The sequence below is a fragment of the Podarcis filfolensis genome (genome assembly GCF_964270895.1).
Source record: "Podarcis filfolensis genome assembly, chromosome: 3".
Taxonomy (NCBI): Eukaryota; Metazoa; Chordata; class Lepidosauria; order Squamata; family Lacertidae; genus Podarcis; species Podarcis filfolensis.
Genome location: NC_139606.1, coordinates 74750448 through 74764463, shown reverse-complemented (window position 1 = coordinate 74764463; position 14016 = coordinate 74750448). Strand labels below are relative to the sequence as shown.

General features: G+C 42.7%; 2 protein-coding genes across 2 annotated transcripts in view; both read right to left on the bottom strand.

Moving 5' to 3' along the window:
• LOC310759185 (uncharacterized protein) overlaps positions 1 to 14016 on the bottom strand; it is a 146547-nt gene that overhangs the window by 65049 nt on the left and 67482 nt on the right. The window lies entirely within an intron of this gene.
• The window catches only part of PGBD5 (piggyBac transposable element derived 5), an 80330-nt gene that overhangs the window by 39129 nt on the left and 27185 nt on the right, over positions 1 to 14016 (bottom strand). Inside the window, exon 2 of the mRNA XM_083606045.1 lies at positions 2671 to 3098. Coding sequence (XP_083462171.1) covers positions 2671 to 3098 — 428 coding nt within the window. The remainder of the gene's footprint in view (positions 1 to 2670; positions 3099 to 14016) is intronic.

The window sequence follows — 14016 nt, the reverse complement described above, 5'->3', positions numbered from 1 at the left end:
TGATTTCCTCAAGAGTCTCCTCCAGCACCATAATTCAAAAGCATCAATTCTTCGGCAATCAGCCTTCTTTATGATCCAGCTCTCACTTCCATACATCACTACTGGGAAAACCATAGCTTTAACTATGCGGACCTTTGTCAGCAAGGTGATGTCTCTGCTTTTTAAGATGCTGTCTAGGTTTGTCATTGCTTTTCTCCCAAGAAGCAGGCGTCTTCTAATTTCGTGGCTGCTGTCACCATCTGCAGTGATCATGGAGCCCAAGAAAGTAAAACCTCTCACTTCCTCCATTTCTTCCCCTTCTATTTGCCAGGAGGTGTTGGGACCAGTGGCCATGATCTTAGTTTTTTTGATGTTGTGCTTCAGACCATATTTTGCACTCTCCTCTTTCACCCTCATTAAGAGGTTCTTTAATTCCTCCTCACTTTCTGCCATCAAGGTTGTGTCATCTGCAACAAATTCCCACCGTGAGCAATGGGAACCTGGACAACGTCACGGCTAATTTAATTCCATTGATTTCCAGTTAATCTTAGGGTCAAACCAGACGTGATATTATGTTGAAGTAAAAACCTGGCCTCTGATCTCAAGTGGAGCAACACAGGTTGGGGGAGAAGGGCTTTAAGCCTTTGCCCCGGCCGTGATTGTCACCAGGGCAGGTGTGCATTGGCAGCCAGGTGATAATGAGGCAAGCTGAGACCATTATCTTGGGCTGTGGATGAAGTGGAGTAGTAAACTGACACATCCTGCGTCCTCCAAGGCTTGTGCGCCCTTGTCATTGCCTGGTTCCAGTTATTGACACTGGGTGCCCACAGACATGGCAAGTCTCTCTGCTTCCATCTCCACCTCCTCCCTGCCTCACTCTAGTCCATGTATGGGGAACCAGCAGCCCATGGAATTAATTAGGCCCACCAGGGCTTTTAATTTGGTCCATGAAGCCATCCCCCCCCCCCCAGCCATGCCCACATGTCAGGATGTCAGCTGCGGCTGCAAAAAAAGTAAACAGAAGTCTTGGCTGTCCCTTCGCCTGCACAGGTTGAATTTGGCGCTGTTTAAATTTGCACTGCTTTCAACAGACATCGGATCCACGTGGGAGCAAACAAGTGGATCCACCCCCATCGCCATGGTCATGGTCAAAGAGTGCAGAATACAATATGCTTCCCAATGAATGATTGGTAGCACACTCTAAGGCCCCTGATGGCGCCTTTGCAAGCACAACTTGTATTCCTTGCCATTTAAATTTGGCACCAAATGCAAGCCATGCTGCTTCAGTAGGGAGGTGTGCGTGTCAAATCCATCTGCTCTCCACCTGTGGAGGGTTGGTCACAATTGAATCCTCTCCACCAGCCGAAAGTAGTTCCTCACAGCCTCTGAGGAAGGGCCATGGGGAGTTCCTTCCTCAGAATAAGGCATTCTAGGCTCTAAGAGCATTTGCCTAGCTGCTGCAGTTTGTCAACGTGGCTAGAAATGTTGTTTTATTTGGGAAAGAAATGTTAAAGTAACAGCATCTTTAGATTTTTGTGGCGGTGGAGGCAGTGGTGAAGACACTTTCCCAGTCTTCTTATTAGCATATCTCTGGTGGCTAATTCTCACACCCGATGCTGCAGTCATCAAGTGGGGATAAAACACATTCCACTCTTTAGTCAGCAGAATATTCTCTCACTAACAGCCTTCCAAGAATATTCTTCACTTATAAAGCATGCTATACCTTCATGTTGGAAAGGCTTAACATTTAATACTGGGTTCCAGTCTTCAATTCAATTAAACAATTAGCCATAAAGAGAAATAGTACAGACACAAGCTGAATTAATTTATCCCTCTGATTCACCACCTTCCAAAATGAAAACCAGTAGCTCCTACTGGCTAATTCTTTTGGTTTGTTGGTGACTGGTTTCATCTTAATTTGATTACAGCTAAGCTAATCAATTTACTGAAAAGAAATATCATATATGAACTTTAAACCTTAGTAGCATGGCTTATTTTGTGATTGAATTAAGTGCCTGCCTTAGCTCAGGATAGATTTGTACATACTTATCTTGATGTACCACAAAACTGTATGACATGCATTCACAAACACACCGCTGCACATTCATGCTTTGCACTGCTGGGAGTGCGTGCTAAATGTGCACTTGAAAAAATTCTTTTTTAAATTTTTTAAATTTATTATATTTCTATACTGCCCTTCATCTGAATATCATAGGGCAGTTTACAATGTAAAAACACGAAAAGTGTAACATAGTAAAAGTAATAATCTCAGCGGCCTCTTACATGATCCACTTTTATTTTGTATTATGAGATCCTATTACGTTAATCAGCTGTTTACAGTGGTACCTCTCTTTTCAAGCATTGGAATCCGAAAGTTTTAGTTTTCGAACGCTGAAAACCCAGAAGTAATTGCTTCCGTTTTCAAACGCGCCTCGGAAGTCAAACGGCTTCCGCTGCATTCCCCTCCCCCCAATTTTCTCAGTGGAAATTGCAGGCGGCCTTTGTGCCTCGGTTTTTGAACATTTCGGAAGCCAACCAGTCTTCTGAAATGGATTACGTTCGAAAACTGAGGTACCACAGTATCAGGAAAGTTGGATACATTTATGTTCTGCAGCTTTGGTATAAAAGAGCCTCTGACGTACCAGCATGGAGTAACCAAAGATCTCCCACAGCCAAGGAACCATATCTCACCTGGGTTTGGGAAGGCTTAAAGGCAGAGTCAAAGCTGTGTTGCAGGGAGTCCAGAAAGGGCTGGATTTTGTAGAGGCCGTGCGTAGTCTGACTGGAACGGAAGGCCACAATATGGAAGTACTTGAGGATCTTCTCAAATCTCGGCTGAGTCATGATCAGTGCTATGCTCTTGTTGCTATAGAAACCACTACTCCAGATGCTGAGTACGGACTCGCAATGGTGAGTGCTGGTGGATATCATGTACGCGAGGAAAGCCTTGATTTCTGTCAGAGTGACGTCTACCCAGGCATCATCACTCCCAAACCGCTCCTGGTACTTCTTGGCGTACATATTGGTTTGCACGACCACGTTCTTCAGCAAGTTGTCAGGGACAAAGAGTTGGAAGAAGTCCATGGCACTGGCAGTTGGTGGCATTTTGCGAGTGGGGCCTAGAAAACACAAAAAGAAACATGTTGTGCTCATTTCCTGAGTAAGGGAACTGAGAATTAGCAGTTAGGCCATCTGGCCCATGGACACTCAAATTCAGAGCTGTTTTCTTACAAGACATATCGTAATCAGTAGTCAGAGCAACATTAAAGGTAAAGGTAAAGGTAAAGGTAAAGGTAAAGGTACCCCTGACCATTAGGTCCAGTCATGGACGACTCTGGGGTTGTGGTGCTCATCTCACTTTATTGGCCGAGGGAGCTGGCGTACAGCTTCTGAGTCATGTGACTAGCATGACTAAGCCGCTTCTGGTGAACCAGAGCAGCACACAGAAAAGCCGTTTACCTTCCCGCTGGTGCGGTACCTATTTATCTACTTGCACTTTGTGCTTTCGAACTGCTAGGTTGGCAGGAGCAGGGACCGAGCAACTGGAGCTCACCCCGTCGTGGGGATTCGAACTACCGACCTTCTGATCGGCAAGCCCTAGGCTCTGTGGTTTAACCCACAGTGCCACCCATTTAACAGGGTACAACATTGTACCCTATTAAAAAGAAGAAAAATAAATAATTTTTCAGGGCAATCCAACTTTTGTGCCACGGAAAGCTGGATTTTGTGGTATAAAAGATGCAGATTCAGCATGTTAACATAGCAGACAATCTTATTTTGTATAATTTAGTCACATTTTTTGTTCTGCATCATCTTTTCTGAACATATATATAAGAACAGAAGAGGAGCACTGCTGGATCAAACCAAAGGCCCATCAAGTCCAGGTCTATCTAATCTAATTTTCGCAGTGGCCAGTCTATGCGAAGCCCACAAGCAGGATGTAAGCATGATAGCACTCCCCGATCATGAACCCTACTATTCAAAGCCATTCTGCCTCCTATACTGGAGGAAATATACAGCCAACATATATACTGGCTTCTCTTCCATTTCTGGCTTTGCTAGATATTGAAGGGGGAAGAAACTCCACCCTCAACTGCTAAAATATGCAGCATGATCACTATTCCTATTTATTTATTTTATGCATTTATATACCACCCTTCAGCCAGATGGTTTGTAGGGTTGTCTACAGCAGAACAACAGCAACAACAAAAATCTAAAATCTGAATCAAAATCAAGAAGAAGAAAAAGCATCCCAATAAAAACAAGTCTACAGCATGTAGTCTGAAGTGAGTTTCACTAAGCTCAAAAAGTAGAATCAGCCTCATATAACCAGCAGATCTAGTTAATGCATGAAGGAGTTAAGAACATTGAATAAGTTGGTTGCCTAGACTTAGCTAAAAGGAGGCATTTTTTAAGCCTATATTTCCACGCTTTACTTTCCTGCATGTTTTGTGATTTTAAATCTCTGCTGGGGTTTTCTCACCAAGAGAGAATTTGCCCCCAAACCTGGATCTAGGCATCCAGGGAATTCTCCTTTTATCCTTTACTAAACAGTTAAATAACCCACAAAAGTGAGTCGGTTTAGGAATGGAGACTTTTTCGAGTGCCCCTTTGACTTCTGATATTTCAGTGCACATTGGTCATCTACTTTCAACTCTGCCTTTCCAGACATAAGGACTAAAAACTTGGTTTGAAGGGCTGCCAGAGGACAAGCCTTTATTTGAAGGGTTTTTCTCTTTGGTCTATGTCCAGTTTAAAGATAAACAATGACAAGAAGGGGGAAACCACTGACAGTTAGCATGTGGGGAGCAAACTGAGCCAGTGCATGGGTCACTTGGTTACATAGTATAGTTACATATATACAGATATATTATCAACCTTTTTTAAAAAAAGATGACAGAATGGATTGTGGAAACTATCAAGGCATCTTTTTATTAGCAAAATTCTTGCAAGGATCTTAACAAACCATCTCCTAACTATATTCAAGGCTACCCTTCCTGAATCTCTAAATGGTTTTTGACCTTCTAGGGGGACAGCGGACATGATTTTCACTGCTCGACAGCTTCAAGAAAAATGTAGAGACCAAAGCCAACCGCTGTATATGGCATTTATTGACCTGACCAAGGCCTTCAACACTGTAAATCATAATGCCCTGTGGACTCTCCTTCTCCTCAAGAGGAGTCTGGCCCTTTCAGAGTACAGTAAGTCTCCTGCCCCTCCAGAGAGACCCCACTTCTTCTTTCCAAGCTCACATCATCCCTACATTCTCTTCACTCTTTTTCTCTGTGTGGTGATCTATATTAGTCTCTATGGTTGTCTTTCTCTTCATTTCCTGTTCCTCCTCACCCCAGCCAGCTGTTGAAGAGATTAAGAAAGCGCCCACAGGGTCTGCGGAGCTGGACCATTCCTCAGACCATGCAAAGTTATGCCATATCTAAGGGCTGGACTTGATTCACATAACAGTTGAGTGTTAACACCAGCATTTCCTCTTCCAGACTTGGGTCACCAGGGCAAATCATCTGAAAACTCTGTCATGGTCTCGGATAGATGTTTATACCATATTTGCCCAGCAATTCAGGGTGTTATCACACATCCATCAGCATTAGGAATACAGATAAAGGTGTTTTTTTAAAAAAGGTAAAGGACCTCTGGATGGTTAAGTCCAGTCAAAGGTGACTATGGGGTTGCGGCGCTCATCTTGCTTTCAGGTCAAGGAAGCTGGCATTTGTCCACAGACAGCCTCCCGGGCCATGTGCCAGCATGACTAAACCGCTTCTAGTGCAACGGGACACCGTGACGGAAACCAGAGCACATGGAAACACTGTTTACTTTCCCGCTACAGTAGTACCTATTTATCTACTTGCACTGGTGTACTTTCGAATTGCTAGGTTGGCAGGAGCTGGGACAGAGCAATGGGAGCTCACCCAGTCATGGGGATTTGAACCGCCAACCTTCTGATTGGCAAGCTCAAGAGGCTCAGTGGTTTAGACCACAGCACCACCCACGTCTCTATTACGAATACAGCAGTGATACAGGGAGATGGTATCTGGCCCTTCGGCATTTATCATTTTGGGTTGCATCTATATGTAAAATCAATTTACTTTGCTTCGAAGATACAGATAATGAAGTTTCCCAAAACAGCAAATTCTCATTCATAATGCACAGCACCAAAGGCCAAAGAAATGAAATAAATATTTAAAAAAGTACATGCTAGAACTTTCAGAAAACCAGGTTGGTATAGAATATTCCATTATTATGATTTTTCGCACAATTATATTTTCAGCAGCTAGCACTCTTTAAAGTGCAATTTTTCTGAGAAGTGATTATGTTAAAGTGGTACTCATTTATTCAACAGACGCATTTCCTGAGTGCAGTTATTTCTATGTATCTGCATTAATGCTCAAAAATATTTTTCCTCCTAATGTAATATAAGGGCATGATCCTCCCCAGCACAGGTAAAGCTTAACCCATTGTGGGCAATCAACACAGGCCTTATCTCTTGCCCCTTCTTCAGTCTTGAACAGCAAGAAGCAGCAAGAAACACATAATAACCCACCAGCCATGGGACCCTGGCCTGCAAGTTATTCTACAAGCAACTTGTTTGGCTGGGGCTCTGAAAAAGAAAGGAAACAGGCAAGACAAAAGGTGTGCCTGAGTTCTGGCCAGTGCGCTACAGCTTGTGTGTCTCCATATATGTCTTTTCATGCCCTCCAAATGTTTTGGACAACAACTTCCACCAGGTCCAGGCAGTATGATCAGAGATGATCAGGCTGGGGAAGACTGTAAAATTGTATTCTGTTGCTTCATATATTGCTGGACCTGTTCAGGTTAATATGTGTGTGTGTGTGTGTGTGTGTGTGTGTGTGTGTGTAGGTATTTTGAACTTGCAAATGAAGCAATGCTTCTCTTCATGCTATCCAACAGATGTTTGAGTCCTCTCCAGCCCTCCTCCATGCAAAATCCACCCAGCTGTGGTCAGCATTAAGTCACTTGCTATTGAAGTCTCTGGTGATTTAAATTCTGGAATAGACATGGCAGGAGTCTGGTATGCCTGTACTCGGCACACTGTGTTCCAGCTCTGATAAGCACGACTGCTTACTGCAGGAGTCTCCAGCATCCAGAAACAGAGAACACGAGAGGAAACCACACATCCAATCTGCCAAACAGCATTACAGTTAAAAAAAAGAAGTCAGTGCGTCACAGGGAGCTTAGAAGGATGCACATTCACAAATCATCAGAGTCAATCAAATGCTGCAACAATTTATTCCTGCAAATTAAGGTCCTGCAAGTAGTTAGTTATTTTGCGCTATTATATTGCTTTGGCCAATCACTATTTGCTTAAAAACAAGACCGAAAGCAAAGAACTTTTGCTTAGCCTCCAGGTTCTCATTGGATTTTAAAAGTACCACAGATTCTCAGTTTTTTAAATACATATGTTTTTGCAGTGATGAGCTTGGAAATAGGATGGAAACGCACCAAATCATATTTCCCAGATCAGAAGGGAACAATTTCAGAATAAAAAGAAATGCTGGCGAAGAGTGTCAAACTTTCCATTTACTGGGCTTACTCCGAAGAAAGACAGAGTCAGGTCACAGCTTTCATAAAAGAATAATAAGCTGGGCGTGCTAAAAAAAACCCCAATGATTTCAGTAGCATTTAGACACACCATAGTATTTCTAGAGTGTGCCGAGATACACAATATTGTAAAAGGCCAATAATAAAGAAAACATTTTTATTTTCATCTCTGGCAAGACCCAAACCACCCCTTATTTGAATATTCCCATTTGACTATTTACCATTTCTATTTCTAGGAAGCCACTGTGAAAACAAGATGCTGGAATTGGCCTGAAGCAGCAGCCTCTTATGCTCTTATTTTGGAAACACGGCACAAATTTCCTTCTTCAAAAGCAATCTAAGTAAGGCTTCTGGGCTACAGGACATCCCAGTTTGATCTGGGGGTGCTTATGCAGATTGACCACAAGCAAAACTTATGCAGACTGTATTTCTGAGATGTGTTTGGCTTTAACAAAAGAGGTGTCCACACATTACATTCAGTGAGTGTATATACTCTGTGGACCCGTGTGTACATAATAGAAGAGTTGTACAAATCCAGTGTACACTTTCTCACACAAATACTTGCATATGTGTAGAAAGAAGTCAGGTTGCCCCTGTGTTCAGTGCAACATGTGACTAAGCCTAAACTCAGGTACATGGGAGAATTCCTATTCCCTCTTGTCTTTCAGCTGTGCCTAGTTGCTTCTATTTTTGCTTCTCTATGTCTGCTCATGTTCTTGAAGCTGGCGAGTGATGGTTGAAAAGAATGTGGCAGGATCACATACTCACACATTACTGCCCCTTAATCCCTACTGTGATCTCTTGTCAAACAGGTTTTTTCAAACACGGCAAAAACCTGTTTGCTAGAAGTGAGTATCTGTATCACATGCTGTGATGTCTTTCTCTCACCCCACCTTCAACAATCTGGAAAAGCTATCATCTGTCCTGCTACCTTAAATTGACAGAGCTAGACGTTTCATTCACAATTATGGGTTTATACCTTGCTGAAGACCATTGTATGCAGGTAAGAAAATAGTGCTTCAAGTCCACACATTAATTTCCCATCAGGGCTCTGTGATACATGATGAATCACATTTCAACCAGTCACAATTGCTCATAGGTGGTGCAAGGGATGCTAAAAGACCTTCGTAGCATCAGCTGTGAAAATATGCTTAGCTAAAGCTAAATCTGTTGCATGGTGACTGGGAGTTTATGGGTAAAATGTAAGTGACATCCTGTCCCTTTGTGCCATAAAATAAAGAAATAAAACCCAGCCTATATTTCTAAGAAATATTTTCTGTTAGGCCATACTCAAATCTCTTTGTCCAATAAGAACTGGGTGGGAGTGGAAGGCTATGAGCCATAGAGAATTTCCTGGCAACTGCCTATGGTTTTATTTCCTCCATTTAAAAGCCTCACAGTGATTTGATGGTCCATCAGATGGTTCCCTTCAGTAACAGTCCCAACAGCTAGCAATTAAAAGCAACCCTACACAATACATTTCCTTGAACTTCGGGGCGGCTTAATACAACAGTGAAGCTACAGAAGCGATTGGTTAATGTGTTTACAGCAGCTGGAAATATATTAGAAGCTATGCAAGATCCTAAGTGGGAGGTGAATGGGCAGTACAGTACAAGGTGGACCAAACCAATGTTCCTTTAATCGGGATTTCCCTTTGGGTCTACTATGTAGCATAGTAGAAAATACATGCTAGAATATAGTTTAATCCTCATAGATTCTTAAGGTGTAAGTGGTATTTTTCTAATGGGTGCATTCTCAGCAGAGAATCAGAGGCACCCAAGCGGAAGAACACGGCTCAATAGCTGCAATTCACCTGCAGTCTAGCATGAATTCATAGTCCCCGAGGTAAAGGCTTCGGCAGGGGAAAGGAAAGAGCAATAAAAAATGCCACTCTAGCCTACATTTCTATTTATGCAGTCACTGTCAGATCCCCCTAGCATGGAATAGCTGGCAATTTGGGAGGACCCAAAATGTTTGCATTGGTCTTCAACCAGTGGGTTGCCTCAGCAGTATGGATGTGTAATTACGCGGCTGTTATATCAACCATCTTTTGGGGAAAGGAGAAAGAATAGGCAGAAGAAAGAATGGCACAGGAAGCTGACTAATACTGAATCAGACCTTTGATTCATCTAGTTTAGAAATGTGACTAAGCCAGCTGTTGCAGATGTTTCAACTACAACTCCCATCTGCCCCGGCCGGCACAGTTGGCTAGGGGTGATGGGAATTGTCCAAAACATCTCAAGAGTTTCAGATTGGCAAATGCAGGTCTACAGTGGCTTTCTTGGGTTTCAGATAAGAGCCTTTTTCCAGCTGTATCTGGAAAATGCTGGAGAGATGACAAAGGAGGGAGGGGCAAAAATGAGAAAGTTAATAAGAAGAGTAGTTTAGAGCTAGAAAATATAGGAAGGAAAACAACATGGAAGTTACAACAAGAATAATAATCCCATGTTGCTGTTTGTATTTAAATGGAGCCTTCATTTAGGAAGTTTAATGACCATTATCTATATATTTTTGTAAAACAGTGTGTGTTTGTTTACCAACACACATGGACAATCTAGCACAATACAAATCACAAACTGCCAAAAGTACATAAAACAATTGAATTCATCACAAAAATATGCTGAAAAATGTCAAAGCACTGCTGCAAACAGTCATGCCACAGTTTAAAAAAATGTTCTCATGCTACTGTTGAGGATCTAATGACTTGACAGTATGTACCTGCTACAGGTTTGCAAACAGAAGACACAGCACTTCCAATTTCCTCATGTACATTCCACCAAAAAGAACGTTCAGAGAATATCTCTGTGAATTGGTTCTATTTTGCCAACGAACATCAAACCAGATCATATCTTTTACAGTGCTGGCAGTAAAGCAATCCACACATGGCACCTCGGGGACTATCCATTAATGAATATTTACAGTCATCTTGCACAGGCGAAGTCTGATTGCAAAAATGCATGCTCAGAATCTGATACCTGGCACTGTATCATGACCTGTAGTTGTCTTCCACAGGCTAAACATTTCAATTCTTATCTCCCTGATGTCATAAAAACAGCACTGCAGACCGAGATATGAGAACATATACAGGATAAGTCTGCTTCTTCACTAAGCTCATCTTTTCCTCATATGCAGGCATGCTCTCATTATATATATATTTATGGATTTAAACACGAAACTGAATTTCACTATATTTCCTTGTTTATAGCCTTGTGATAAACTTAAGATTTCATGCTGTGACCAGTGAATTGAGGTGGGATGTGTGGAAGGCACACAGTTGAGTGCATTTCAGGCATTAATTATATGTGCAGCTGGCTTCTGTTGCAAGTTCTGCCAATCAGTATTATCGACACCCGAACAGCCACTAAGCGGCCCACATTTTGTGCTGGTGCATTATGGATAGCAGTGTAAAGCTAGAGACAGCATAGCATTGTTCAAAACAAAAAAACGTAAAGTTCCACAACTTGCACAATTATCTGGTTGAGATAATTGGGAAATGGAGGGGGGGTTTCTTCATCAGATTTTAGTCTCAGCTTTTTGCCACTGTGTTTTCTGCTTATCATTCCCTCTATTTCTGACATTCATGTATGAGTGCCATTCCTTATGGAATCATGATGACATCACAATCTAGAGGTGATATCAGAAGGCTTGGCGAACACGAAGATTTTTTAAAAATACAGCAAACCTTAAGGGGGAAAGCCTAGGAGCCCCCACCCCACCCCGGCAAAAAAAACAGCCTAGTAAGGTGTGTGACCACAGAAAGCTGACTGTTAGATGGAAGGAAGATTGGGGGTGAGGAATGGCATATCCTGGAGTAGGGCAGATTTGATTTGACTGTAACTGTGTTCCTCTTGAAATTCAACATTTAAAATAAAGCCTCAAAATATGTGTCAGAGGACCACGACAAACCACAACATATTCAACTCAAATAATTTATTTATCAGGCCCATAAGTCATAACAACAAAGATAAATCATAAACATTCAAATGAATTCTACAATTCAATAAATCCCAATGCCATTAAAACAATCAATTACATGTTCTGTTTTGACTGGCTGCCCTTTAGTTTAAGTGAGTGATTAATAATCCCTTCCTAAAAGGTAAAAGTAGAATGTCCAGATATTTATTCAAAACGCTCATGACATTTGGACAGGACTACTATCTCATTAGAGTAGCAATAACCTTTACATATGTCTCTTTACACTGATGTGAACTAGGGATGGAAGGATCTGTCAATTTTGGTTCTCTGTTTCTCATTTTTTCCTATTTGAAATTCAGTTCTTGATATTTTACAGCCATTTGTGATTATTGTTTTTTTTAAAAAAGAATCTTCAAAAGAATTCATCAGTGTTTTAGTTCAAAGTTCTCCTAATAAACACATGCTTTGACTAATGTACACCTGTTTGTAAGCCATTTCCCCAGTACAAAGCATTTTTGTAAGTTATTTTCACTAAAATCTTCATTTTTATGCACACTTTCCCCCAATGTATGCATTTTAGTAAACACTGATTGGAGAACTGTATCACAATATTCAGATAAGTGCAAATTTAGAAAGTTTGTTGTGCTTGGGTTCGCATATTGTTCTGGAAAGTGCAAAATTGATAGATTTGGCCTTAAATGCATTTTCTCCTCCACCCCTAGTGTGAACTGGAAATCATATACCACAGTAAAACAAGAAAAGGGCTTTGCACACAGTCAAGGTACAGAGCAGGAGATAATACGAATCAATGGGTTAACATTTCCTGTTGCTATTAAGTCAGAGACATTTGCAGGTATAACATATTATTTCCCACAATGACTTTTAAAAAAGAATCTGCTCCTTCAGCCATTGCCAGACATTGTTTTACAAAGAAACAGTAGCAGCAGTACTAAGGGTCAAGATGCTGAAATAAAAGCAATTCATGAAATTGAAGTTATCAGCTGACTGACCTGCGTAACACCACTGAAAGCACTAAGGTTAATGCATACTTTGTATGCAAAGCATAGGGCAGAGGAAAATGGGCTTTGTTAGTGAATCTCAAGAGAGACCTGTGTGAGGGGCTTTGTTCAACAACTGATTGTTAATTCATGCAAAGGGGTTTTAATTTATTTTTTTAAAGCATTGGGAGAGAGGAGATCCAGATAGTTGGAAGCACATTAACTGCAAGCCAACGTTCCCGACTGTCTAAGAAAACAGAAGGAGCAACGCAAACTCTTTAACAAAACCTGCACAGTGATCTACCACATTTCACGCCTGTGTGACTTGTGTCTTCACCAGAGAAATGCTACAGCAAGAAATGTTTCTTTCTGCTCTCGCAACTTCCTGATTGCCTAGGGTTGGAGCCAATGTTTGTCAATTGCTCCGTGCTGAACAGCTCTAGACTAACAGCCAAGTGGAGGAAGGAACGACTAACCAAAACAGAGGACACAATTGCTGTTCCATCAGATTTCCATCCTGCCGCTTCTCAAAGGAACTCGGGACAGGAGAAGGAAACATCCCAAAACACATTTGCGTGTCGAGACCCCGCAGCCACCCCCTCGTTGGAAATAACTCACACAAGGACACTGATATTAGGTTTATGTTATTGGGGAAATTTTGGGCACAACTTTATTGAAATTACAGAATGTGAGCGGTATTGGCTTAGGCATTGATTGGACCTGACTATATCTGACTCCTGCCCATTGTGCAGGAAGTCCAGTAAGGGTAAGCTGCAGGTAGGGGGAGCCCTGTCGATGCGAACCAACTCAAGCTCCCCCTGGTGTTCCCGTCGGGGTCGTGTCAAGGCCTTAGCCCCCCAGCCGGCCTTCAGACTAGATCAACACCCCCTGATTCCTTTAACGGAATACCCTTAAGCATGGAGGGGCATGTGATGGCCACACCTCCCCTCCCCCACACAAGGTCAAACAATGCCTAACCACGACCCTAACAAAGTTGTGACGAGGAAGTCCTCTGCCTCGCTCCTCAGTTTAAACGGCCCCGGCCACGCCTCCCCAGCCAGCGGATTGGCTGGCCGGGCTCTGACGTGGCCGGGATCCCCCAGGCAACGGGGGACAAAGTCCCCCACCCCCGGTGGGGAGTGGGTGGCCACGCAGTCCACCACAACTCCTCCCCACTGGGAAGTAGAGCGGATTTATGTGTGTGCTCTCCCCACCCCACCCGTCTCACACGATACACCACTTCCCTGAATGGCGAGAAGTTCCTGGGGCACAGCACTTATCTAGCTGAAGCTACCTGTGCCCTAGAGGAGGTAAATGTGGTGCCCTCTGGGTGTTGCTGGACTTGCTTCCATCAATTCAGCCAGCATTGCCAATGGACGCAGATGATGGGAGTTGGAATCCAGCAACATCCGTAGGGCACCCCACTGGCTCTCTCTGCCCCACTGCCCAACCTTCCCCAACCTGATGCTTTCCTCCAGATGTGCCATGGGTCTCGTAGTGCCAGTTAGGATGTGGTGGGAATGGCAGGATCTGTCTGAGGGGAGGAGGT